This window comes from Anolis carolinensis, chromosome 2, assembly GCF_035594765.1.
Source record: "Anolis carolinensis isolate JA03-04 chromosome 2, rAnoCar3.1.pri, whole genome shotgun sequence".
Taxonomy (NCBI): Eukaryota; Metazoa; Chordata; class Lepidosauria; order Squamata; family Dactyloidae; genus Anolis; species Anolis carolinensis.
Genome location: NC_085842.1, coordinates 232,201,139 through 232,227,401, shown reverse-complemented (window position 1 = coordinate 232,227,401; position 26,263 = coordinate 232,201,139). Strand labels below are relative to the sequence as shown.

General features: G+C 39.5%; 2 protein-coding genes across 2 annotated transcripts in view; one reads left to right on the top strand and one right to left on the bottom strand.

Moving 5' to 3' along the window:
* focad (focadhesin) overlaps positions 1-1,248 on the top strand; it is a 166,404-nt gene extending 165,156 nt beyond the window's left edge. The window contains exon 44 of the mRNA XM_003216604.4: positions 815-1,248. Within this exon, the coding sequence (XP_003216652.2) occupies positions 815-888 (74 nt within the window). The 3' untranslated portion in view covers positions 889-1,248. The remainder of the gene's footprint in view (positions 1-814) is intronic.
* A 1,783-nt stretch (positions 1,249-3,031) lies between these two features.
* Positions 3,032-23,903, bottom strand: hacd4 (3-hydroxyacyl-CoA dehydratase 4). The gene is made up of 7 exons (XM_003216603.4): positions 23,708-23,903; positions 21,122-21,225; positions 20,014-20,141; positions 11,314-11,426; positions 8,269-8,375; positions 6,619-6,750; positions 3,032-4,827 (listed from the first exon to the last, which is right to left on the bottom strand). The coding sequence occupies exons 2-7, from the start codon at positions 21,216-21,218 to the stop codon at positions 4,745-4,747; spliced, it is 660 nt and encodes a 219-aa protein (XP_003216651.2). The 5' UTR covers positions 21,219-21,225; positions 23,708-23,903; the 3' UTR covers positions 3,032-4,744.
* Positions 23,904-26,263: the final 2,360 nt, after the last annotated feature.

The following is a 26,263-nucleotide window of genomic DNA, read 5'->3' as shown; positions in this document are numbered from 1 at the left end:
CCACTGGCTTAAGGGATCCAGAGTTTTATAGCTTATTCATACTTTTCTCCAAAGCATCTTTCTGCAAATGTGTAGTTGCTCTGGATTTGTCAAATAGTAAGATACACTTTCCCTTCAACAGGTCTACCAGCTCTAACTACAGGAAAATTCCCCAAATCATTCAGAAATTCATTAGATTTCATAGGTCTCCAAGCGCAGAACATTTTCTTAGAATTCTCACTTCAAGAAGAGGAATGGACACTAAAAAAGCAACCCTTCATTAGCTTTCTATTATTGGCCTTACAGCTCCAATAATAGAAAATTCCCCAAACCTTGAGGAATCAATTGAATTCCATAGGTCTCCAAATGAAGACTTTAATAGATTCCTCACTCCCAAAAGAAAGAATAAACACCTAAAAGACTTCACTAGAAATTCTTCTGGCTGTGATAATACTGCTCTAGTATTGAAAGCACTGATCTCAGTGTCTGGAGTAAAGGCCAAAATCTAGGCAATGTACTGTCCTATGGATTGGGCTAATGGCCAGCTAAAGTCCTTGCACATTTTGTCTTATTTACAAAACTTGTATGATGCTCTAGGACAGTGACAGGCAAGTGTAACTCTCCATTTCTTGATTAATTTCAACTCTCGTCACCCTAGCTATTGAGGGGATGCTTGAAGTTCTGATTTTAAAACATGGTTGTCTGTCTGGTTCTAAGAAATTTGGATGAACTCTTTAGAAGAAGGTAGTTCACCTTCAAATTGAACTATGATCAGGGCAGAAATGTTTCTCTTTTTAGTGTTGACTTACGTTATGAATGTTTTTCATTTTCTCAGCTTCCCTGCTGGCCCTGAGGTCTTTCCCTGAATTCAAGAAGAAGGCAATATGGACAAAGGCCTATGGATGGTAGCCCATACATCTCACTTTCACTTTGGTCAAAGAAATGAGAGAAAAGATACAGCATGTTAAAATATGCCATGCCAAAGACCATACAGGCCGTGGAGTCTTATAGGTTTTCCGTTCTCCAGATATCATTTTAAGAATGATCTCTGGAGGAAGATACTTAAAAGTGCTAGCTTTTAATTATCTTCTTGATTTATTAGAAGCAAGGGCTTACTAAATTTGTAAAACCTTTATTTACATTTGACAGTTTTATTTTTTTTAGGCATAAAGCGTGGCCTGAATGCTGACTTCAGGATAGTTTATGATACACTGGATGAAAAGTGCCTGTGATCTATGACAAAATAAAAACGCTGCCTTGAATTAATAACTGCTGGATGTGCTTTGCATGTTAGAAGATCGGATATAGCAACTTTCCCCAATGATGTGCCCTTCAGATGTTTTGGACCATGGCTTCAATCACCAAATTTCAGGAAAATACCATAGGCCAGCCATGGTGAGGCTGTGCTATGAGATACTAAATCCGTGCAACATATTCAGGGGTAGCCATGTTGTCCACAAAGCAAAATTCAACAAAATCCAGAATCCACAAAAGAATGACACCTTTATCTATACACAGTATACAAATGAAAAATGTGTTATGTGTGTATGTGGAGGAGGTGTCCACTTACATGGACAGCCTCCCACCTCCACAAAGAGCTATAGCTCCCACTGAGCAGGAGACACCAATGGCTCTCCCTCCTCTGACATGCAAGTTATAGTGAGCATCATGAACATGTAGCCTAAACCCTGCCCGTGTCCTCCACGAACACCATCCTTCCCCCGACCCAAGTGAAGGCTTTCATGCGGGGACAATTTTATTCTAGATGTTTTATTTTTCCCCCAGAATGGACATCCCAGGGTTACTTAATTTGCATGACCCCACCCACTGCCTCTACCTTAACCCTTTCCCACCCTTTCCTATGGCACACAGTTAACAGAGGAATTGATCACCAACTGAACAAGAGGTTTGGGGAGAATTCACCATGAATTACAAGAGTTGTATTTGATGTACATCCAGGAAACACTGTTAACCCAACCAAGGATGGATCTGGACCAAACTTGTCACAGATAATGGGACTTGCAGTACCTTCACTGAAACTGTGACCCCCCACTGACAATGGACTCAGACCTAGCGCAGAGAAACCCCATGACCAACTGAAAAGACTACAAGGGTTAATCCAGGACTATTGTATGCTTCCTTATCACTTAAATGCTGAGGTTGGAATCCCTTGTGTTTAAATATGTTAGTATCATTTTTTTAAAACTTGTTTTTCTGAGAGTTTAGCAAATGGCACAAAGTAGTCTTCTTCATTTTAGAGGAGATGCCTTTATTAATTTTTACCAATGCAGATGGAGGATATAATTGTTACAGATCATTTTTAATATCGCAAAACTTGTACATGAAATTGAGTTTTTAAAAAGAAGTTTAAAATGTAGAAGAAAACAAAAAAGAGATTTTTCCTCTCCCCATCAGAAATATTTAATGAATTGGCACGAGATAAGCATCTGAACAAAATGATCCAATGAGGAGTTAACCAGAGAACCCATTGAAAACCACAGATACATGAACCCCACTTGGTGTTTATCAGCACAGAGCTCTTTTTACATATTTGGGTTTGTACATATTGGGAGAAAGTAAGCAGACTTACCTAGTTCTACTGCCTGCATTTTGGATCATATAAATGAATGATCGCCACTCTTTACATTAGGGTTGTTCCTTTTATTCTGGAGCCCTCAGTGGTACAATGGGTTAAACCCTTCTGCTGGCAGGACTGATGACTTGAAGGTTGGGTTGCTGACCTGAAGGTTGCCGGTTTGAATCCAACCCGGGGAGAGCATGGATGAGCTCCCTCTATCAGCTCCAGCTCTATGCGGGGACACGAAAGAAGCCTCCCACAAGGATGGTAAAAACATCAAACATCCAGGAAAAAAAAAACCTTTTATACTACCTTGTAATGTAAAGTTTGCATCTCAAAATTTCCACTTTGATATCACATTACCTTCTATTTGCTCATGACTACATACTGCATTTTTCATATCTGAATATGCTAATGGTAAATCATTAAGCCTAGTGTTGCCGTACAATGAATAATTGAGATCCAAAATTAGCATTCATCTCTACTCCTTTATCATTTTTATTTCAGAGTTTCTTTTTTTTTTAACAAACATATCTCCAGTGACTAAGAAATCATTGATGTACATAAAGGTTAATAAAAACTCTTCTGTATGGAAGAAAGATTTTCCAAGGGGAAGCATACACATGTTAATTCCAGTTCTTGGCAATGACACATTCCAGTCTTAGGTTTTTGCATTGACATACTTTCCCTTTGTTGACAGGGTAGCTCTGGGGTGTTTCGTATATGGTACCCATCCCAATATTTAGGCTATAACACTAATCTAGGTTCACACGATAGAATGTCCATGGGAGAAGAAAGTTGTATATGTCTATAAAAAGCTGGTGTGTTTGAGAAACCTTTGGAGCATTTCTTCTCATTGAAAAATCAGCACAGCAGCAGAATATAGCATTTTAGGTCACTGCAGATTCATCTGGAGGCCTCACCCTCAGCAGCTGGTACTCTAATCACAAATGAAAGCTAGATGGCACAGTTTCAGTTTCCCACAATGTCCTTGATGTACCTTTTTATATAAAGAAAACGACCCCAGTAATGCACCCCTTTGAAAATGACACCAGTGCCATTGATTAACAGTGGCTGTTGAACTAAGAAACTCAGTAGAATAATGGGTTTATCAAAGTGGGTTTACCAAAGGCCGCATTGAAACCAAGAAACTTACTATTCTTCATTGTACTGTCATCTCATTGTCTTAAAACATCCATATTTATTAACTTTCCTGTCAATTTGGTTGACAAAGATTTCTTACCCTGAAATTAAGACATTGGAATTAGAGGGGTGGTGGTGGTATTATGACCTACTCATTTTCAGTTTGGCTATGGTTAATGAACTGATCGTTTTTCTTTCTGATTATCATTTCTAATATTTGTTCATTTTGTAGTCTTCTTCGGGGTTGTTTTGCTTTTAAGTAATATTGATTAACATGCGTACTCTGAAGCCATAAAGCAGACTTAAGTAGTTTGCTTCATGGTAGTCATGACAAGCACTTAAAAATAAAAAAGCTCTTGGCTGTGGGTAATGAATTCTTAGGCTTAAATCCAGTTGTTTGTCTCAACAAAATACACCCTCTGAATCAATAAGAACTTGGTCAATTATCACATAGGTAAATTCAGTCGATTTAATCTGTCTGCTGTAGTTGGATTTAAGCCTGAACATATCAATTATCTTGCAATGCAGTGGCACTGACATGCAAGAGTTGTGAATTTGCTTTGGGCTTTAATACTAACTTTAAGGGAGCTATCCAGGGTGCTGAAACTAGCTTGGGACTAGGGTTCAACACCTTGGATAGCTTTGGAGTCAGGAGTAGAATGCAGAGTAGATTCACAATCCAACTAATATGAAAACCATGAACTGCCATGATTGAATATGGAAAGCAGATTCCAGTTAGGTGCAATAGAGCAGCCACCAGATGTGTTGCTGGTCTAGGAAAGAGTCACCCAGAACGATCATATTCCTACTGCTCAGCATACAGCAAAGCCAGATCAAAACAGCGCTTTCAAAATGCTATTCTGCCCAAGGATCCTAATTCTGTTGCATGTACATTCACATTGCTTTTGTGAAAGGCTCTAGCTACTATGAAAACATGTAGTATGCTTCATTCAACTGGAAATCTCCAAATGTCCTTGGGAATTCGTATCAAACAAATTGTGTTTTCCAGCAGAAGTCATTCTCCTTGTCCAAAGATAATGTAGGTTAGCTGCTTTTGGTTTTGACATTGTAGCTTTCTAAGTGAGCCTTCCGTTCCTTGCAGAGGTAGCGGATGATGAAGCAGGCACCTGTCATTCCAGAACACAGTACATTTTAAGAAGTACATAACATTCTCTTCAAGCCTTTTCTTTCAGTCTATATAAGATACAGTACAGGCAGTCCCTGAGTTACAAACTTCTGACTTACAAATGACTTATGGTTGAGAACAGACTACTGTAACGCGCTCTACGTGGGGCTGCCTTTGAAGACTGTTCGGAAGCTCCAATTAGTCCAACAGGAGGCAGCCAGGTTGATAACTGGAGTGGCGTACAGGGAGCGTACTACTCCTCTGTTAAGCCAGCTCCACTGGCTGTAGCTACCGAGCACAATTCGAGGTGCTGGCATTAGCCTATAATGCTCTAAATGGTTCCTGCCCAGCTTACTTGTCCAAATGTGTCTCCCACTACGACCCACCTCGAAATTTAAGATCTTCGGGTGAGGCCCTGCTGGCTGTCCCGCCAGACTCACAGGTGCGGCTGGCGGGGACGAGAGACAAGGCCTTTTCTGTAGTGGCTCCCCGCCTATGGAACGCCCTTCCAAATGATGTCAGGCAGGCTCCCTCCCTTCTATCCTTCCATAGGAAAGTTAAGACCTGGCTGTGAGACCAGGCCTTCGATTAATAACAGCAGCATCAACTATTACCATCCTAGAACTCAATGACAGAACAGTTATCAGACTCAAAATGCGCCAATTGTGTATTTATATGTATATTTTTATCAATGTTTAATGTATTTAATTTTAACTGATTGAATTGTTTGTAATCTTTTTATATTGTGTTTTATTGTAAGCTGCCCTGAGTCCCCTATGGGTGAGAAGGGTGGGATATAAGTATTGTGATAAATAAATAATAAATAAACAGGAGTGAGACAATGGGAAGTGAGAGGAAACTACCCCTCGGAAAGAAAATTCACTTCTGAAAGAGGTATCATGGGGATAAGGCAGGCATGAGCAAACTAAGGCCTGGGGGCCGGATGTGGCCCTCAAGGTGCTTACCTCAGGCCCTCCTCCTTTAGCCTGTCCTCTTGGCATAAGGACACGGTGGCCTGTAACAGCTGAGAACTGAGCGCTCTCAGCCACCACGTGTCTTGCCCTCCTCCAGGCATAAGGGTGGTGCAAGCGGCCCCATCCTTATGCCAGGAGGACAGCTCAAGGAAGGCATGTGGTAGCTGAGAGCCCTCCGGAGCACTCTCAGCTGCCGCCGGTCTCGCCTTCCTCCTGTCATAATTCTAAGAGGACAGCCCAAGGATCGGGAAGGAGGATTGGGGCAGTCGCCATGTTTCCCACTTTCCTCTCAGCATAAGGATGGGGCAAGCAGCTCTGTCCCTATGCTATCCAAAGCTAATATATATCTTTGGCTGTACCTGTTTTGACTTACATACAAGTTCAACATAAAAACAAACCTACAGAAGCTATCTTGTTTATAACTTGGAGACTTCCTGTTCATGATACATAACAATTCAGTGAAAATCAATTAAACCTAAATATTTTGTGTAATAAAAAGGCATCTAAACTGGTTAACTGGCACAACGTTTAAAAGAAACTTAAGAAACTCAAGAAAAAGTAGAGGAGAGAGGAGGGTATTGCTGTATGCCCTCAAGTGATTTCCCACTTATGGCTACCTAAGGCAAACCTCTCACAGTGGTTTCTTGGTAAGATTTTTTCTAAGTGGAGTTGTCTTTACCTTTATTTGAGGCTGAGAGTGAGCTTTGCCCAAGGTCACCCAGTGGGTTTCCATGGCTTCATGAGGATTTTAACCTCCAGAACTATAGTCCAAAACTCTTAACAACTATATCATGCTTGGTAAGAAATTCAAAACTTACCTCCAAATAATATTGCCATGTAGGCTTTTAGCACATAGGGAAAGTAGACAGATATATCAACTGGAAATGGCAACTGGACAGAGTATGTGCCGGAGGTTTCAAAGTGGGGCAATGATTCATATATGGCAAATGCTGAGGGAAAATAATACAAAACAAAAACAAAATTGGAATTAGTGGATTTTAAGGACTATATTCTACAAATTATTATTATTTTATTGTATGACATAGCAAACAAGATGGATATGCTGGATTTCGTTTCACAAAATCACAAGTCGAACACTTCCCTAGTGTCTAGGACTGTGTGATGTATTTTCGGATGATGCATGCAGATCCCAGTAGGGTGGCCTTTTGCAGTTGGCAGATCGTGATTTTGTCAATGTCTATTGTTTCCAAATGCCGGCTGAGATCTTTTGGAAATTATTATTATTATTATTATTATCATCATCATCATCATCATCATCATTATTGTGCGGTTTTCTGGCATTGTATGTTTCTGCTGCTTCTGTGACTGTTCATTTGTATTTTGATTCTGTAGCTCACTTGTCGATGGATGTCCAGAGTCAGCAGCATCCACCACAGTCCTTTTTATCCTTCGTTTTGGTTTGTTTCTCCATAATAAACGCTTGGGAAGTATTCGACTTGTGATTTTGTGATATGAAATCCAGCATATATGTCTTGTTTGCTGTGTCATACTGTGTTTTTGTGTTAATAATAATAATAATAATAATAATAATAATAATAATAATAATAATAATAATAATGGTAACAATAATAATAATTTTGTTTTGTACCCACATCTCCTCATGGCTTGAGACAGGTTACAAAACAATTAAAATACATAAGCACAGCAAAGACACTACAAATACATACATTATAATGTACCTCCATAAAAGTTGCACACCAAATTGTATCTCTACAAAATACATACTAAACACACAAAACAGGGATCAAGGGACACTTAAAATTCATGTTGAAAGACTGTCTTGGTAGGCCTGCTGGAAGAGATAGGTCTTTACATGGTTTTTAAATTTAGCTGTCGAGGTTCTTCCCATATGAGAGTATCAAAAGCAAATGGAAAGATTAATAAAAAAATAAAATAAATAAGATTAATGACTGCCTTTGCTGCACACACTCATCTAACTACCGCTTGTGGACAGTTTTACCCCCTTTTAAAAAATTGTGACATATTTTGGTCAATCACAATAATTGTACAGATTTCAGAGTGATGGCACGCTCAATAATGGTGAAGATTTCAAGGCAATCCCAGAGGAGTTATACATTTTTAATTTTGTTGTTGTTTTTAATCTAGAGAACTCAATTGGTTATTCAAAATGTGAGTGTCATGGTGTTAAAAATATGTGGTTTTCGTTTTAAGATTTAGCTGTCATTTCCCCCCAATCCAGGCTTTGATATAGTTTCTCACTGACATTCAAAGTTTGTGACTCTTCATTATTAAAAGGCTATTAACATTATTGAGGGAAAAACATGAGAAGCATTGATCAAACCAGAAAGCAGCAGGTAAGTTGCCCACAGTAATGTTGTTCTGAGGATCTGCTGAAAATGTTATCCTCACCAAATCTCACCAAACATTATTTTCAGATCAATGTGTTGAGCGGGTTACAGAAAGCATCAAATCTTCTTCATCTTTACCTTGAGCCAAAACTGACAGAGGATATAAAGGAATCCACAGAGAGTGATGGAGCCATGACAATTCTTGAAAGAAGATTCCTGTTGCTGCTAACATGCAGAAAGTGTATCTTGAAAGAAAGGAAATGCAAGAACATTGAGATAAATGTTGATATTTTGAAAGCAGGGTAAAGCCAAAATCTAATGAACCAAATGTTTATTTTTATTATTACCGAAGGAACTTGCACTTTTTTTTATCTAAATATGAGTTAGATAAAAACCCAAATAGTTTGCTAGCACATGTATGCCAAAAATCATTACCTTAGAATGGGATTCCTCCCCCTATTTCATATGTCTGTGTCAGCTATATACCGTATGTTTGTAGAGTTCTAGTCCAATAAGTCAGCAACATTTCTAAAGCTTCCTGATTTATCTTGCTCATCCACTCCAAAAAATTAAATAAGTAACCTGACCTAAAATACATTGCCCAAATCTTCCAGGTCACCAGTATATACTTAAAAGACATATTTTTGGGAAATAAGGGATATTTTCACAGTAGACTTTGATGCTGCTTAAATTTACTAGTGATGGATGAAATGATTGTTGTTCTCCCAGGTTTTTTGCCATTTGGACATGGATCTATCTAAAGTGACTTTGAGTGAACATCTGGTCTTACAAATTGTAAACCACATAATTGGCCAGATAAGCAGATTAACATCAACACTACCCGTAGGCATGCTAGATGTACAATATAATGGTAGAATGGAACATATAGTGTTATCTCTTTCTATGCAGTTTATTTATTTACACGGTAGTATCTATATGCAGTTCAAAAGGATATTATCAGGCTAGAATGTATCTCTAGAAGGGGGACCAAACTGGTGAAAGGTCTAGGGACCGTACCCTTTGAGGAGCGGTTCAGGAAGTTGCTTATGTTTATCCTGGAGGTGAGAAGACTAAGAGGGAACATGATAGGTAAAGGTTTTCCCCTGACATGAAGTCCAGTCGTGTCTCAGAAATGGTATTTTTTAAGGAAGGTCAATTGAAGATTATTTTTAAAATGTTGGAAATCATGTATGAACTTTTTGAGTAATAAGAAATCTAGATAAAGTAAAGGTTTTCCCCTGACATTAAGTCTAGTTGTGCCCGATTCTGGGGATTGGTGCTCATCTCCATTTCTAAGCCAAAGAGCCAATGTCTGTAGACACATCCAAGGTCACGTAGCCGGCATGACTGCATGGAGCCCCTTTACCTTCCCGCCGGAGCAGTACCTATTGATCTACTCACATTTGCATGTTTTCGAACTGCTAGGTTGGCAGAAGTTGGAGCTAACAGCAGGAGCTCACTCCACTCCTCAGATTTGAACCTGCAACCTTTTGGTCTGCAAGTTCAGCAGCTCAGCGGTTTAACATGCTGCGCCACTGGGGGCCTTAAATATTTGAAAGGATGTCCTATTAAAGATGGGGCAAGCTTGTTTTCTGCTGCTCCAGAGACTAAGACATGTAGCAACAGAATCCAACTACAGTGATTCTATCTAAACATTAGGAAAAACTTCCCAATAGTAAGGGCTATTCAACAGTGGAATGTGCTTCCTTTATGTCTAGTGAGATCTTCTTCTCTGGAGGTTTTTAAACAGAGGCTGGAGGTTGAGAGTGTTGATATTTATGTGTGGTAGGGTGTTGCTGAACTGAATGACCCTTGTGTCGCTTCCAATTCTATGAATCTATTATTCTATCTTTCTTGGGAATGTCATTCATGTCACATTGACATGATATAAAACCTTATCACACAGGGGAGCCCTTCCTCTTGCTATTTCACCAGCAAATGTGGCAAAACTGCAAGTGTGAGGGATGACTCTGTTGCCCTGCGTGCCACTCCAGAGCGCCAGCACATCTCGCATCACATAGGGGAAGTGTCGCCCAAACCGAGCAAAATGCTCCCATGTTTGGAGGAAAACATCCAAGAACACTTCCAGCCCGGTTGGGAGCAGGGCCTCCATCGGAAGTCACATGACGTCATGTGATGGCAGGAATGGGACTTCATCCCCTTAGCAGGCTGGAAGCATCCTAGGATGCTTGATTTGGTCAGTGTGATGAGGTCCATAGTCTAGTTAGGTTGCTAGAATTTCAGTTATATCCCAAGACATTTGCAGTCTAGGTCAATATCTTTAGGTCATAGACTTTACAAACATAATTGTACCCTGCCTTGAGCTAAGAATACAGATGAGTAACAAATTACTACTGCTGCTACTACTACTACTACTATCATCATCACCATTAACATCAATACATCTTGCTTTTTTGAAACAGGCCATTTTTCGATTTTACAAGGGTGGCGAAGTGCGTTAGAGCACAGTTGGAGACCGAAAGGTGCCAGGTTCAAACCCCGGGAGCGGCTTGAGCGGCCGCTGTTAGCTCCAGCTCCTGCCAACCTAGCAGTTCGAAAACTGCCAATGTGAGTAGATCAATAGGTACCGCTCCGGCAAGAAGGTAACGGCGCTCCATGCAGTCATGCCGGCCACATGACCTTGGAGATGTCTATGGACAACGTCGGCTCTTCAGCTTAGAAATGGAGATGAGCACCAAGCCCCAGAGTCGTTTACGACTGGACTTAACATCAGGGGAAACCTTTACCTTTACCTAATGAGTTTAATGTTGTTCACATTTACATGCTGTTCATGTTTGCCTTGGGTTGACGCAGGTAAACAGCAGAAATTCTGAAAATCTAGTCCACTCACATTTTTGCTTGACTAACCTTTACTGTATCCTCTTAACACTCAAAACAGTTTATAAATATAGTCTACAGCTGCATGGTTGCTAGGTATTGTCTAGTGTTTCTGATGTCGCATGAGAATCAGCAATGGTTATCTAGTCAATAGCTATTCCCATTGAAAAGTTCTGGAATGTCTAGAGAACATAAATCCTTATCTCTGCTTCGGTATTTGTGTTTGATTTTGCAAGAAAAGCTCACCAGATAATAACACTGAATGGCATGTGGAGAATGCAGAAGGGGAAGTCAAACAGAAAGAACCTGGGTTTAGCTTTAAAAAGGAGTGTATTCAGTTCCTACCTGACCACATCCATGATGTTCCAAAGGAAAAATAAGATGCATACAACGTGTTTCCCTTGCACTTCTTCTTGACTAGCGATCACAACAAACAAGATGACGATTCTTTCTGTGATCTGGGGAAGGAGGCAAATTATTTGGTTTCTATCTCTGTGGCTGGCTCATGGTCATTGTGTTATAAAAATATTACTAGAGAAGATATTTTGAATTATTGAGAAGTTTACTGCAGTCAAAATAGTGTAGTGGTTGCTGTTGCTGTTAGTGGTGATACAGTAGAGTCTCACTTATCCAACATAAACGGGCCGGCAGAACGTTGGATAAGTTAATATGTTGGATAATAAGGAGAGATTAAGGAAAAGCCTATTAAACATCAAATTAAGTTATGATTTTACAAATTAAGCACCAAAACATCATGTTATACAACAAATTTTACAGAAAAAGTAGTTCAATACACAGTAATGCTATGTAGTAATTACTGTATTTACAAATTTAGCACTAAAATATCACAATGTATTGAAAACATTGACTACAAAAATGTGTTGGATAATCCAGAACGTTGGATAAGCGAGTGTTGGATAAGTGAGACTCTACTGTATGTGCTTTCAAGACATTTTTGACTTATGGCAACCTAGTTAGAAGTTATCACAGTGTTTTCCATAAATATTTAGAGGGCCGAGAGTGTGACTTGTCCAAGGTCATCTACTGGGCTTCCATGGCCGAGCGGGAATTCAAACCCTGGTGTCCAAGATTCCTGGTCCAACACTCCATGCAGGCTTCCAGTAGTTCTATCAGTAAAATGCAATATATCTATGTTTCCCTAGTAAATTCTATACTTTTGTGATGCCACCATTTCTGCCTTCCTTTCCAACATATTACTTAATGGCATACATGCACATATTATGAATTCTATTTGTCTGTTCAATAGACTTCAATTATACAGATGAAAGTCACAGTAGTAGAGCCAAATCCTGATTACATTAATTAGTATATTTTAAAGTCTTAAGTTGCAGGCATGGGGAAATGCAACAAGATCAGAACGAGCCTTTTTTAAAGTAGTAATGTTGCCGAAGTTGCTAAGTTTATTTCTACCCCACTTTTTTTTCTCCACAAGGGAGACTAAAATCAGTTAAGAGATTCAAAGCGGCATCCATACTGGCTGTGGTTCCAGTGCAGGGCTTGATTGACCATAAAGCAAAATAAGCATCTGTTTAAGACACCAAAGGAACATGGGGTACCAGATCAGTTTTCCACTGCCAGATTTACAATGGAGCATATGGTACAACATTGTAAATGGTGCAGCTGGACCGGATTCCAAAAGGAAGTCCCACAATGAAAAGACTTTCAGATTAGAAAAAGTAGGAGAAAATTTTTGAAATATAAATGAAGTGAAAGTATACAAAAATAATAATTCTCAATCTAAGTCTTATTTCATTTTAAAATATTTGGAACAGATATATATGGGGACACCAGAATCTTTTAAGTGCTTAGGTCTCTAAAGATCTTAATCAGGTCCTGCTTCAATGAAACTCTTTCTTTATGCTATTAATCATTGGCAGAGCATTCCCACTGGCTGCTATCAGTTTGAGTTTTGATTTCCATTCAAACCACGCCAGAGGAGAAAATCCTTTGCCTACACAGGATCCTCTCAAATGCAGTCCACAATCTCCTCCAAGCTACATTTGAAGTTTTATTTCTATTTTGATTAATCATGGTTTTTTAGTTTGCCTGAAGCTGCAAAACATTACTTAATCTTAGTTATGAATTGCTTGAAATAATCTAATTACAAACCATAATTCATGAAACAGGCTTCTTTTAATTATCCACAGTTAATATTAACCAGATTCATTAAGCAAAACTAACATCTTCTGATCTTCAGGCCATATTGGGGCTGGGGGTGGGGTACATCAATCCAAGGCCCATGGTGGCTCATTCACATAATAAACCATGGTTTGTTGTGCCATCCAAAAGAAGTTTGACATCTCAACTATATCAGGTAAAGGTAAAGGTTTTCCCCTGACATTAAATCTAGTCGTATCCGACTCTGGGGTTTGGTGCTCATCTCCATCTCTAAGCTGAAGAGCTGGCGTTGTCCGCAGACCCTCCGAGGTCATGTGGCCAGCATGACTGTGTGGAGCGCCATTACCTTCCCCTCAGAGCGGTATCTATTGATCTATTCACATTTGCATGTTTTCAAAAATGCTAGGTTGGTAGAAGCTGGGGCTAACAGTGGGAGCTCACCCTGCTCCCTGGATTTGAACTGCCAATATTTTATTCAGCAAGTTCAGTAGCTCAATGATTTAATCTGCTGTGCTGCCCAGAGTTCAACTGTATCAATCATGGTTAAATTGTTGAATTTATTCATTATAAATGAAGAACAAGTAGATTCAAATGTTCTTCATTTTTTATCTTTTATCATGCCCACATTCCTAAAAATTATATATAGAGAAAGCTATAATAGTATTTATTTTCTCTTGAAAATAAAAATACAGATCCTAGAGACCTGTTAAATTTGCTATTTTTCCCCCTTGAAAAAAAATGACGTAATTTTGTTATTTCAGGTCTTCAAGAGTTCTACCAAAATTTCAACAAACTTCTGTAGTTATAACCACATGTCTACAAGATATGAAACGAGAAATGGACTTGTTGGCCTTTATCATTCAACATTTTGGTGGAGCGCAGGGTTTCCTGTACCCGATGACTTCGATAGATTAGAACAAATATAGAACAGTTCAGAAACTATAAAATTGCTGTGTAATGAAGTTGTCACTCAGGTTTTGACCAAAGAAAACTGATCATCTACCTAATTAGTATGAATGAACAATTAGTAACATGATACTTGTTTCAAATTTATATGTTTTTTGGTAAGGATAATATTAGAAATATTGGTTTAGGGACACATATTACAAACTGGTGGTGAGTATAGCCTATCTCTGAGGCACTTAGGCAAAGGTTATCTAGCAGCCTGGCCAACATTACAGAACTGGAAGTTCAGGGACATTGGCTTGCGAACACCCATAAAGCTGAACTTAATTAGCTGAATAATTAAAAAGAGGACATCTTGAAAGGGGATATCATCTGACAATCCTTTAGATAAAGAAATGCCTTCCACTGGAGCAGGGGATGGACAAGATCCAAAGAGTAGTTTTCTAGCTTACAAACACCCTGAAGGACACAGCATTTAATCCCCAAAATGTTTTATTTTTTTCAGAAGGTAAATAGTTAGAGCTACCAACAATAGTTTTGGGAGCCTGCACATCACCCACCACTGTATTAAAGTTTGATCTCTGGAAACAAAGATGCAAGACCACCCTAATCATGGTCATCTCCAGGTGCATTTGAGAACTAACTCTATGGAAAACACATTAGTCCTGTCTACATGACCCCTGCCAACATAGACTCACCTCAAATAGATGACTGGTTGATCCCCATGATACAAGCAAGCTTCTGGTGACTATTCTGCATGGTTGTTTTTTTTGGGGGGGGGGGGTTAAACCTATTATTGGCAAAGTTGGGAAATACTCTATATTTTTCTGGAAACTCCAGAACATCCTGAAGCTTTGGAGCAATGTGGACACAGGGATCAAGTCCAATTCAGCCAGACTGTGAACCAGTGCCCTGCGCTCACCAGTGGAGGAAAATGGGTCAGATCGTGCCCATGTCACCACTGTCACTTCTAGTTGTGAATGGAGCTTCATCTGAGCTCCCTCCTCCATGCTGGTCATTGTAGCATCAGAAAAGATCCTTGCAACAGCTACGAGTTTGGATAGAGGTGGCGAGGAGAAGATTGTAGCACATCAAGCAGATGCACTCCCAGGCTAATATGATAGCAGTCCTATATTTGGCATGAAGATGCTAAATCAAGGATTTCACTGTTCTAAATTGGTGTAGACACACCACTCATAAAAAGATCACTTTCCCTTCATGTTTGCCTTGTGTCTTTCTTGCTTTGTTTTGATGGAGTGGCGCAATAATGAAGGAGAAGTAATCCTGAGTAGCTACGCGTTCAGCTCTCATGTACTCTTTCAGTTTGGATTTAGGTCTTGGTGCATGTAAATATCATAAGATAAAATGAGGTTCAGCTTTGCTTTTCTCAAGATGCATCTTCAAAACAGCAAACAGAGCAGACAGATTTTGGTTAATAAAATAAGGTGATCTATACAATTTCCCCTCTGTTTCTTTGAATTTGTATTTAGTTTATTATTTGCTATAAAAACATCTTTCTGAGCATAGCTAAATTTAAACACACAAGGCTAGATTTACGTACCCACTATTTTGCAACTAGAAATTAGAAAATGGGAAACCTAAGTGCAGTCATTTTGCAAAATGTCAACAAAAAGATTTTGTTTTTCATACATATTCTTTCATTCTTAAAGAAGAAAGTGGAATTTCCTCCTCCCACTTTCTGTTTTTTCTCATTTGCAACTGCTGAGTCTCTAGTGAGCAATTCAGGTTTCTGTGATACTGCTTTGTGGTTTAGACAATCAATGAAACAGCAGACATTAAATCTGTTTAATAATAAATACATTGCATGATGCTTTTTTTCAGACCACAACTTGTTTAGATCACAAGTGTACCATGTTCCCCCACGTTCTCTCCTGAGATGAAAAATGCAAGGCAGGTACTGTGTAATCTACAGAGACTACGTTTTTCAGCAGATGAGAAAGAAACCAGGTGCAGTAGGCTATATTTCTGAGGGGAAAAAATGGCAAAACCATCTCTGAGTATTTCTTGCCTAAGAAAAACCACTGAAATTGATGAGGTCCCCATAAGTCAACAGGTGCCTTGGAGGCACATAATACAGGAACCAAATATACAGTGTGTGCCTCTAAAAGTATATAACTTTTAACAGCTAATAGTAGCTTTTAGAGTTGGGGTTTCTGGGAGTTGAAGTCCGAAATACCAGGAAGACCAAAGTTTGGGAACGACAGCTCCAGATCCTACTCCAATGGAAGTGGATCCTCAAGTTATGCTGAAGTACCTAGAGGTTCCTAGAGAGATGTCACCTTTGATAATAAATAAATATAGTGTTTTTTAATTCAATTTTCTCCACTTTTGTAGGAGCCCAGATCTCCTAAACTAACCCTGTGAAAGTGGGAGGCCTATTGTAGTAGTGGTAGTAGCTAGCTACAGTACTAGTAGTAGTAGCAACAGGAGTCGTATCATTATTTATTTATTTATTTACAGCATTTATATTCCACCCTTCTCACCCCGAAGGGGACTCAGGGCGGATCACATTATATACACACAGGGCAAACATTCAATGCCCATATACATAGAACCGAGACAGAGACAGACAGATGCAGAGGCAATTTAACCTTCTCCTGAGGGCATGTTCGATTCTGGCCACAGGGGGAGCAGCTGCTTCATAATCCACTCTGACCGCACTTCCTCATTCCAACGTTGTAAATTAGTTAAATTTGCCTCCCCACTTTTTTGTAAGTGGTACCTTATCTCCTACTTGATAGATGCAACTATCTTTCGGGTTGCTAGGTCAGCAACGAGCAGGGGCTATTTTTTATTTTTAATTGACGGGTGCTCACCCCGCCACGGGTTGGCCTCGAACTCATGACCTCCTGGTCAGAGTGATTTATTGCAGCAGGCTGCTTTACCAGCCTGCACCACAGCCCGGCCCCATGTATCATGGAGTCATCCAGTCCAACCCCTTAGTAGTAAAAAACACAATAGCAAAAATTGTGATAATGCTGGATTACAAGCTTTAAATATTATGGCAAGACTCATTCATTTATTAATCTATTGTGAATTACCATATTTTGATTCATTTATCATATCTGTACAAAAAGCTCAAAAACTTCATCTGACAAAGCTACTTTCTTGGTTGCAGACAGCAGCAAATGATTTACTCTCAGGAATTACTTGGGAATGATCCTCATGAATATCAAGTACATAATTTAAGATGGTTTGATTTGGTCTGGCTGAATTACACTCAAACATCTGTATTTTAAATATAGGAAAACCATAACCCAAAAACCACCAAAACCTTTTTATAATATAGCTTAAGAAAACATGATATGTATAATCCTAAAATTCCTCTAAAAGGTCAACAATGGTTTAACTTTGTAGAATGTTGATCATACCACCTTTCCTGCATGTTCTAACAAAACATTAACTTTTCAAACAAATTCTTGAATGAGAGTCAAAAAACCTATACTTGCTCATTTCCTCCTTCTACTTTCATTCAAGATAACAGGCCAACTTATTTTTCTAAAACCATGCTTCCAATCCTTTATGCCCTTTTCTCCCTTTTTTTCATATTCAAACAAGTTATTTCCCTTTTCAAAGGATCCTAGTTGCAGATCAAGTTCTTGAAAGATCCATACCTCAGAACACATTTTGGATTGATCTGATCTGGATTGTTGATTCTAAGGACCTCATGACACTGATGAGGTCCCTGGTGCTGATTCACCAGCGTCCATGGTAAATTGGTGGGGCCACGGGGCGATCCTGGCACCCTGTACAGCTGGCAGGAGCACCATCACACACGGGGAAGCGTTTCTGTGCGGCTTTTCCCCGTGGTAGCTCTGTTGCTCCAAAATGAACACGGGGAGGCTCCCATGTTGGTGGCGCAGCATCCTACCATGCTGCCTCCTCAATTGTTCAATGGAGCCCTTCTGGAAGTGAGCTACATTGTGGCTCAACTGGGGCAGCAGCGTTCTAGGATGCTAAAAATTCATCATGTGATGAGGTCCTAACTGTGTGCTGGTTGAACACTTTATCTCATCCATTGAAGGGGTAATAAATTTACATTTCTCTTGGTTGAGCAGAACTATTCTTTCTTTGTATATATTGGCATAGTTGTAATCTGTACTCATGTTGTGAAGTGTAACTATGTTGGAACTGCATCCTGGTAGGTTCTCATAGAACACCCATCTGTTTAGATATGTCAGTATGCTGCGATGTAAGTCAACAGTGACCTAGAACCTCATCACATTGATAAGGTCCAGTGTTCTGATTTGACAGCCTCCGTGGTGAATTGGGGGCCACATCTCACAGCCAGCTGATGCTTCCTCATCACATATAGGAAAGTGTCACTATGTGACTTTCCCCTGTGGTAGCCCCAAATGGAACACAGGGAGGCTCCCATGTTGGCAGCACAGCATCCTACAATGGTGCCACCCCAGTTGACACATGGAGCCCCACCAGAACTGAGAGTACATTGTGTGATGGGTGGTGTGGGTCTCCGTGGGTCAACAGGGGCAGAAGTGTCCTAGGACACTGAATTTCCATTGTCTGATGAAATCCCTAGTACTATATACAGATTTCCACTGATATGTAAAAAGGATTCCTAAGTGGGGACACGTCATTAATTTATTTAAAATGTGAAAACTTCTTTCCTAATAAATAGCACCCTTATTACCAGCAGTAATAAGATCTACTAACCGAAAGGTGGCCAGTTCAAAGCCCTGGTCAGGGTGAACACCTGTCAGTTAAGCCCAGCTCACTGTTTACCTAAGCAGTTCGAAAACAGCTTACAGCTATAAATAGAGAAATTAGGTATTGTTGATAAGCAGGGGAGGTATTTTATGACACCATAAAGGAAAAAGACCAGAATGCCAGTGACCAAAGGAAGGAAGGAAGAATGTTTTTATGTTGAATGTTTTTATATTGTGGAATGATATTTTAAATTGTAAGTTGCTCAGAGCACTCTGGTGGAGAGCGACTACTTAAGAAATGAAGTGAAGTGAAGTGAAGAAGTCCTGATGGCTCTTCGTCATAGAGAATGGAGCAACAGCATCTCCCTATAACTGAATCCAAGCACAACTTCCAAAGCACCAAAGCTGGACTTTGACAAAACATACCTCGTTTCTGTCTGTTCTGTCCTGTCTGTCCAAATGGCATTGAATGTTTGCCATGTATGTGTACTGTGATCTGCCCTGAGTCCCCTTGGGGAGAAAGGGTGGAATATAATAATAATAATAATAATAATAATAATAATAATAATAATAATAATAATAATGATGATGATGACACAGCAAACAAGATAGATATGCTGGATTTCGTATCACAAAATCACAAGACGAACACTTCCCAAGTGTCTAGGACTGTGTGATGCATTTTCAGATGATGTGTGCAGATCCCAGTAGGGTGGCCTTTTGCAGTTATTATATTTTACACCAAAAAAAATTACTGCATTGAATATTCACATTTCACATGGTGTAGTTGTTAGGAAGTGAAGCAGCAAGGTATAATGGTTTGAACATTGTATTATGACCCTATAGAGCAGGGTTCGTTTCCATGTTTGGCCATGGAAAACTAATGAGTGACCTTTGGTAAGTCATACATTCTCAGTTGCAAAAAACCCTATGATAGATTCACTTTAGGGTTTCCATAAGTCAAAAATTACTCAAAGACATACAACAACAACAACAACAACAACAACAACAACAACAACAACAACATAGTTAGTACCATTCTCAAAATCAGAGATGAATTATCATGTGGGCTAGAAGATTCTGGGAATTGGAGCTTTAAAAATACGGTAGCATTAAATTATCTCTGTTCATTTCATGAAGAATTTATTATGCATGAACTGATTTTATGAGTGACATCACAAAAAAAGATGCTGAATTTGACTGTAAAACTTTATTGGGAGATTTAAAGAAACAAACAAAATGCCCCAAACTGCTGAATATCCAAGTATCAAGCCCCATTTCTCTTTTAATATCATTTTTAAGTACAGCATACCTGCAAAAGCCGTGGAAGGAAATAGTCTTCCTCAAGGTCAAGACTGATATGTAAGAGCTCCAGGATAGATGCTAGCTGACAAATACGCATAACAAGTCCAATAGAATAGAAAGTATCTGCTATGGAATCTTCAGTCACAGGAAAGAAGGGAAATTGTTTTAGAATTAGAATTATATTACAGATTTTCTCACGTTTCATCATTTTTATTACATTGTAACACAAAAATTGAGTAAGTTTGGTATTGTAGCCATGTAGTTTTACTCTAGAAATTGTCATTGATAGGTTTTGGAGACTAAAGATACACCTACACTGTAGAATTAATGCACTGTTCTATCAATGAGCATTTGGCAAGAACAAGATGCACATTTTCCTGAGTAATTGATCAGGAATCATGATTAAAATTGATAGTTGTGACAGTTTGGCAAGCAGATTTTATTTTAAAAAGTACAGTAGAGTCTCACTTATCCAACCTAAACGGGCCGACAGAATGTTGGATAAGCGAATATGTTGGATAATAAGGAGAGTTTAAGGAAAAGCCTATTAAACATCAAAATAGGTTATGATTTTACAAATTAAGCACCAAAACATCATGTTATACAACAAATTTGACAGAAAAGTTGTTCAATATGCAAGTAATGCTATGTAGTAATTACTGTATTTACGAATTTAGCACCAAAATATCATGATATATTGAAAACATTGACTACAAAAATGTGTTGGATAATCCAGAACGTTGGATAAGTGAGTGTTGGATAAGTGAGACTCTACTGTAGTATCTATTTGTTTTTTATTTGAGACCTCAATTGCTATCTTCCTTTGCATCGTTTATAACATCAACTTACACTATATACTCAAAAATACATGGCTCAATTTAAGCACAGTTTTAAGGAAAATTACGCAGTAAACAGCACATTGGAATTCCTATGACTCAGGAAAAGTGTTTCTGTGCGATAAGCACGTTTTTAGCCTACCCAGACCATCACCATAGAAATGTCACTGTTATATCTACCAAATTTATAGCATTACAAACTAGCTCGTAGTGCATTCCTGGAGTTTAGTGTGGATTGCTTGCAGAGCTGTATGCAAACAGGACATTACATAGGCCTACCTTCCCCAAAAGACAGGAACCTGATGATCATGTTGGTAAATATCCAAGAATGGCCACAGAACTGGATTAAATAATAGCTGAAGATGTAGGTGTTCATTTTGCAGCTGAAAAGACAAGAATGACAAAAGCTATAGTTACAAGAACTATCGGACACTGGTCCATATGTAGTGCATTAGTAGACAAGACATGGGACCAAAAACGAATGCATTGGCTATGTCTGCTTTGTGATGGGAAGCAGGCAATGGGATCTTTCTAGACCAAGTGAAATAAGAACTGAATATAATATGGTGGACACCAACCAGGCTCAATATCAAATGGTCTGATAGATTCATGTCTTCAAGTGTAAGGCACCATCGGTTGTAAGATGCACCCTAATTTCAATACCACTATCAACAAAAATGCATGATATATCTGCAATTCTAAGACACACACACACACACACACACGTGTGTGTGTGTGTGTGTGTGTGTGTATGAGTTAAGGCAAGTATTAACTTTGATCAAAAATGAACTATTCATTTCTTTGTATGGTGATGAAAGGCGTGAGCTTAGTCTATACCTAAAGCAAGCATTGGCTCTCTTTACTCTCTTGGTGGTCCTTTGGAGGGAAATGCTAAAGAGTTGCTGCTGCCATTTCCTTACCCAGGCATTCAGAAAGGTCAGAAGTGGTGGACAGTGGAAATAATAGATGGCTGGTACTTCTTTTAGGTTGTCCCAGGATAGACATGGGGCCCTTCCACATAGCCCTATATCCCAGAATATCAAGGCGGAAAATCCCACATCTGAGTGTGGACTCAAATAACCCAGTACAAAGCAGATATTGTAGGATTTTCTGCCTTGATATTCTGAGATACAGGGCTGTGTGGAAGGGCCTAAGCTTTTACCTTTTTGCTTCTCTACTCATAGAAGGGTATGGTTTTTTCTGATAAGAAAGTGGAGTACTTAGTTTGATCCATGGATAAGATGACCCAGGTTTTTGGGGTAACTTTTTGACTAACATTTCTTTATACGTAAACATATAGAATTATTTGGAAAATATTTTAAATTGATTTTTGGAAGCTTCACAACATTCTCATTAAAATGTATGAATTGGATGGTATTTTTTGTCAACTGTTTTTGAAAACTGTTTTCAATAGCAGCATGTTGCAAAGTGGCCAATGCCCAAACCTTTCTCCCGCTAGCATGAAGATGTTCCTGCTACAACACCACTGATGAACAAACTCAAACAGATGTTGCCTGTCTTATTTTTACACAAAGGGATTCTCTTGACATGACACAGTTTCTGCACAGAGCTATCCATAGTCCTGTGTACTGATGTTAGCTGTGATGTTTAAAATGACTTCATTTGCTTCTGAGCCAGGCAAGCCTTTGTATATATACAGCTAAAGAGTTTACAAAACCGTTGACATATTACAACTACAGCACAGATAATGGAGTCAAAAGTTCTCTGTACATCATTATAACCACAGAAAGGTGTCATGTGTCCAAATGATCAGATACTGAGAACGTAGAAATACAGCTGCCTCAAGTCCTTTGGGAGAGGGGGCAAGATATAAATAAATTTTATTGTTATTATTATTACTAACTTGTAGATGGCAGTTCTTAAATTCCTTGCCATTATTACTACTGTTCATGTTAGTTAAAGGTTTTTGAGAATTTACTAGCCCAGAAGCTGTTTACTATTTCAGGTTCACTGCTTTATACTGTGTCATGTTTTTTGTTTTATATTGTCTTATTATGATGTTGTTATGAATTTTAATGTGTCACATTTTACCGGTAACTATGTTGTGGGGATTCTCCCCATGTAAACCGCCCCGAGTTGGGATACAAAAATAAAGTAGTTATTATTATTATTATTATTACTACTACTACTACTACTACTACTACTACTACTATTATTATTATTATTACTACTACAAAAAAGGAACATTTCCAAACTCTAGGTGAAATACAGTGGCAAAACCTAAAATAAGTTTATTTATTAAATTTATATTTTGCCTGTCTCTCAAGGTGAAATCAAGAGGCTATCATACATTGAGATCTTGGGGAGCATGCTTCTTGTTCAAGACTTTTTGCTGTCCAAAGTGACATTTCCCCTTCCCAGTTAGGGTCAACATGGAAAAACAACAACCTTGCTGCATCATTTGGACACTAATTCTTGTTTCTTTTGGTTTGCACATGCATACACATAAACACACTATGTTGCCGCCCAGCATGGCTGAGCCATTTCTGAGACAATTTGGTTATACGTGATTCCCTTTTGACCTTTCATCCAAGGAGATGGGACCGACAAGGAAGATCCCAGCAGCCCCAAAAGGGTGATACAGTGCCACCAGATAGTCTGAGATTCGCCATCTCAGTGAATGTTTTTGCTAGTTCAGGTCAAAAGTACTGATGAAGCAATTGTTCATCGAAACCAGAAAAGAGGATGTTTCCATTCTGCAATGAGATGGGTTTGTTAAAATGAAAACCTCCATCTGGTACATGGGGCAGATTGTGCCTTCCCTGCCTCGAAAGATTTGTAAAATGTGGAGATTCCTGCCAACTTGCTCTTGACATTTCAGTGACTCCACTTGACTGCCCTTACCTTGGCTCAGGCGTTCCTGCTCTAACTGCTGAAGGGAGCCCAGCTCTTTGCAGGCGTTTCTCTTCCTCACAGCAGCAACAGCTGGGCTGAATGCTGAGAAAGTTCCCCTCCTCCTTTCCTTCCCTTCTCTTCCTCTCTCCCACGTCAGGCCAGCATTGCAAAAACTATGCTCCACTTTCTTCACTGGCAGAGAACTGAGCCTCAGCTTCTTAGCTCCGCCTGAGTGCAGGCAGCAGCCACAACACAATTCATGTTGTGTGTGTGTGCATGCTTTATGAAATTCTTAGGAAATGAGAGAATTCAAGATTAGTTTCTGAACACCAACTGTGGGTGTAATCTCATTTTATTATAGAATATACAAAGTGCTATTTCTACTGTGTCATTTCTACTATCCTGTATAATATTTGTTTTTCAAAATTTGCCTTAAAAAACCTAAAATGAGACAACATTATAGCCAGACTTCTACATTTGTTGGGGTGTGGGGTGCAAGATCTCCATGAAAGAAGAAAACCATGTATAATGAAACCAGAGTTTTAAAATCTGAGATAACACCCCTGAATTTCTGGGTCATCCATTGTGACTCTATAATCAACTTTTTGCTCATCAGAAACTCAATCAGTGGCTGACGCCGGATGAGAGACTCCCTCCCGGGCACACTGAAGACTGGGCAACTTGGAAGGCGCTGAATAGTCTACGCTATGGCACCACAAGATGCAGAGCCAACCTTAAGAAATGGGGCTACAAAGTGGAGTCCACGACATGAGAGTGTGGAGAAGAGCAAACCACAGACCACCTATTACAATGCAGTTTGAGCCCTGTCACATGCACGATGGAGGACCTTCTTACAGTAACACCAGAGGCACTCCAAGTGAGCCAGCTACTGGTCAAAGGACATTTAGTATAATGCCAAGTTGTTGTTGCTGTTTTTTAAAAAAACTTTGTTTACATTTTTAAATACATTGCAACTTGTACCCTCGGTTTGCTTCTGACACGATAAATAATGCCCATTGAATCACACTGGAGGACCTAGATATTTCATATTTTGGTCAAATCTGTGAATAAGCAAATCCTCAAAAGGCAAAATTTGCAAACATGGAAGACTGATTGTGATTGGGGTTTTTTGATTGTTTTGATTCTGCTAGCACCTTACAGCATTGAATGTTTGCTGTTGCTTGCAAACAATCCCCCCACGGGGAGAGAGGGCGAGATACAAATAAAGTATTCCTCCTCCTCCTCCTCCTCCTTCTCCTCCTCCTCTTCCTCTTCCTCTTCCTCTTCCTCTTCCTCTTCCTCCTCCTCCTCCTCCTCCTCCTCCTCCTCCTCCTCCTCCTCCCCCTCCCCCTCCTTCTCCTCCTCCTCCTCCTCCTCCTCCTCCTCTTCTTCTTCTTCTTCTTCTTCTTCTTCTTCTTCTTCTTCTTCTTCTTCTTCTTGTGCCAATTTGATGGCACCACTTTATGAGATAAAATTATTTATATATATCAGCAGTGAAGTCAACAGTCTCTGCATGGCGTTCTTCAGTATAGGTGCTCCCACCCTGCAGTTTAGCTCCTCACATGCTCATTTGGGAGCCCCTGATGATGCAGCGGGTTAAACTTCTGAGCTGTTGAACTTGCTGATAGAAAGGTTGGTGGATCAAATCCAGGGAACAGAGTGAGTTCCCACAGTTAGCCCCAACTTCTGCCACTCCGGCGGGAAGGTAATGGCGTTCCATGCAGTCATGCAGGCACATGCCCTTGGAGGTGTCTATGGACAAGGCCAGCTCTTCAGCTTAGAAATGGAGATGAGCACCAACCCCGAGTTGGACATGACTAGATTTAATGTCAGGGAAAAACCTTTACTTAGCCTCTGCTCATTTGGGTTGCCCACCTCTGAATTTTTAGTCTATGGAGAACTTTGGACCTTTTCAAATGCTCAGTTTATATATTAAGAACACAGATCTGCCCTTGATCTTTGATTTGGTACTCCCATAACCCTTCAGCCAGCATGTGCAAGGGCTTGAGGTGTTTAGAAATCTCTGTGCTGAATCATCCACATTTCCAATTCCAGAGAAACTTTTGAGAATATAGAAAACTGCTATGAAGAAAGGTCACTGAGTTATGTTGTGTGCTCAGGGGTAAGGTCCACTCTCCATAGTAAACCACAAACCAGACTAACACAGATAAGTGGAAGGAAATAGGCCAAAACATTATTTAGTTACAGCAGTAGAAATGATTGGCATCTGTGTTTGGATCCAAGCATTAAAACCAGCTCAGTGCCACACTGCTAAATTCACAAGGGAGGATCATCAGATCATTCCAATGCCTGATAGACATCCATCATCCAATCTTGGATCCATGAGCCATGCCATCCAAGTCCACAAAGTTGTGACAAATTGCATAACATATTACTCAAGTTTGTGGAAGGAGAATGGGATGAAGCATGAGAGAATTAGTTTTCTCCCAGCTGGAGCACTTACTCAAATGCTCCACCAATTTTGTATCTCTACACTGAATGTCTAAAGGAGAGCCTAGCCAACTTCCCTTTGAGAGCAGTAACAGGCAGAATCTTCCTACCAAT

Bases quoted from the DNA above. Each gene is read 5' to 3' on its own strand.
- hacd4 (XM_003216603.4), bottom strand. From the start codon at position 21,218: ATGAACACCTACATCTTCAGCTATTATTTAATCCAGTTCTGTGGCCAT. The intron at 8,376-11,313 runs GTAGGAACTGAA...CTTTCTTTCAAG, and splicing joins AACATCATGGATGTGGTCAG to ATACACTTTCTGCATGTTAG. The intron at 4,828-6,618 runs GTAAGTTTTGAA...CTGGAATGACAG, and splicing joins CATGGCAATATTATTTGGAG to GTGCCTGCTTCATCATCCGC.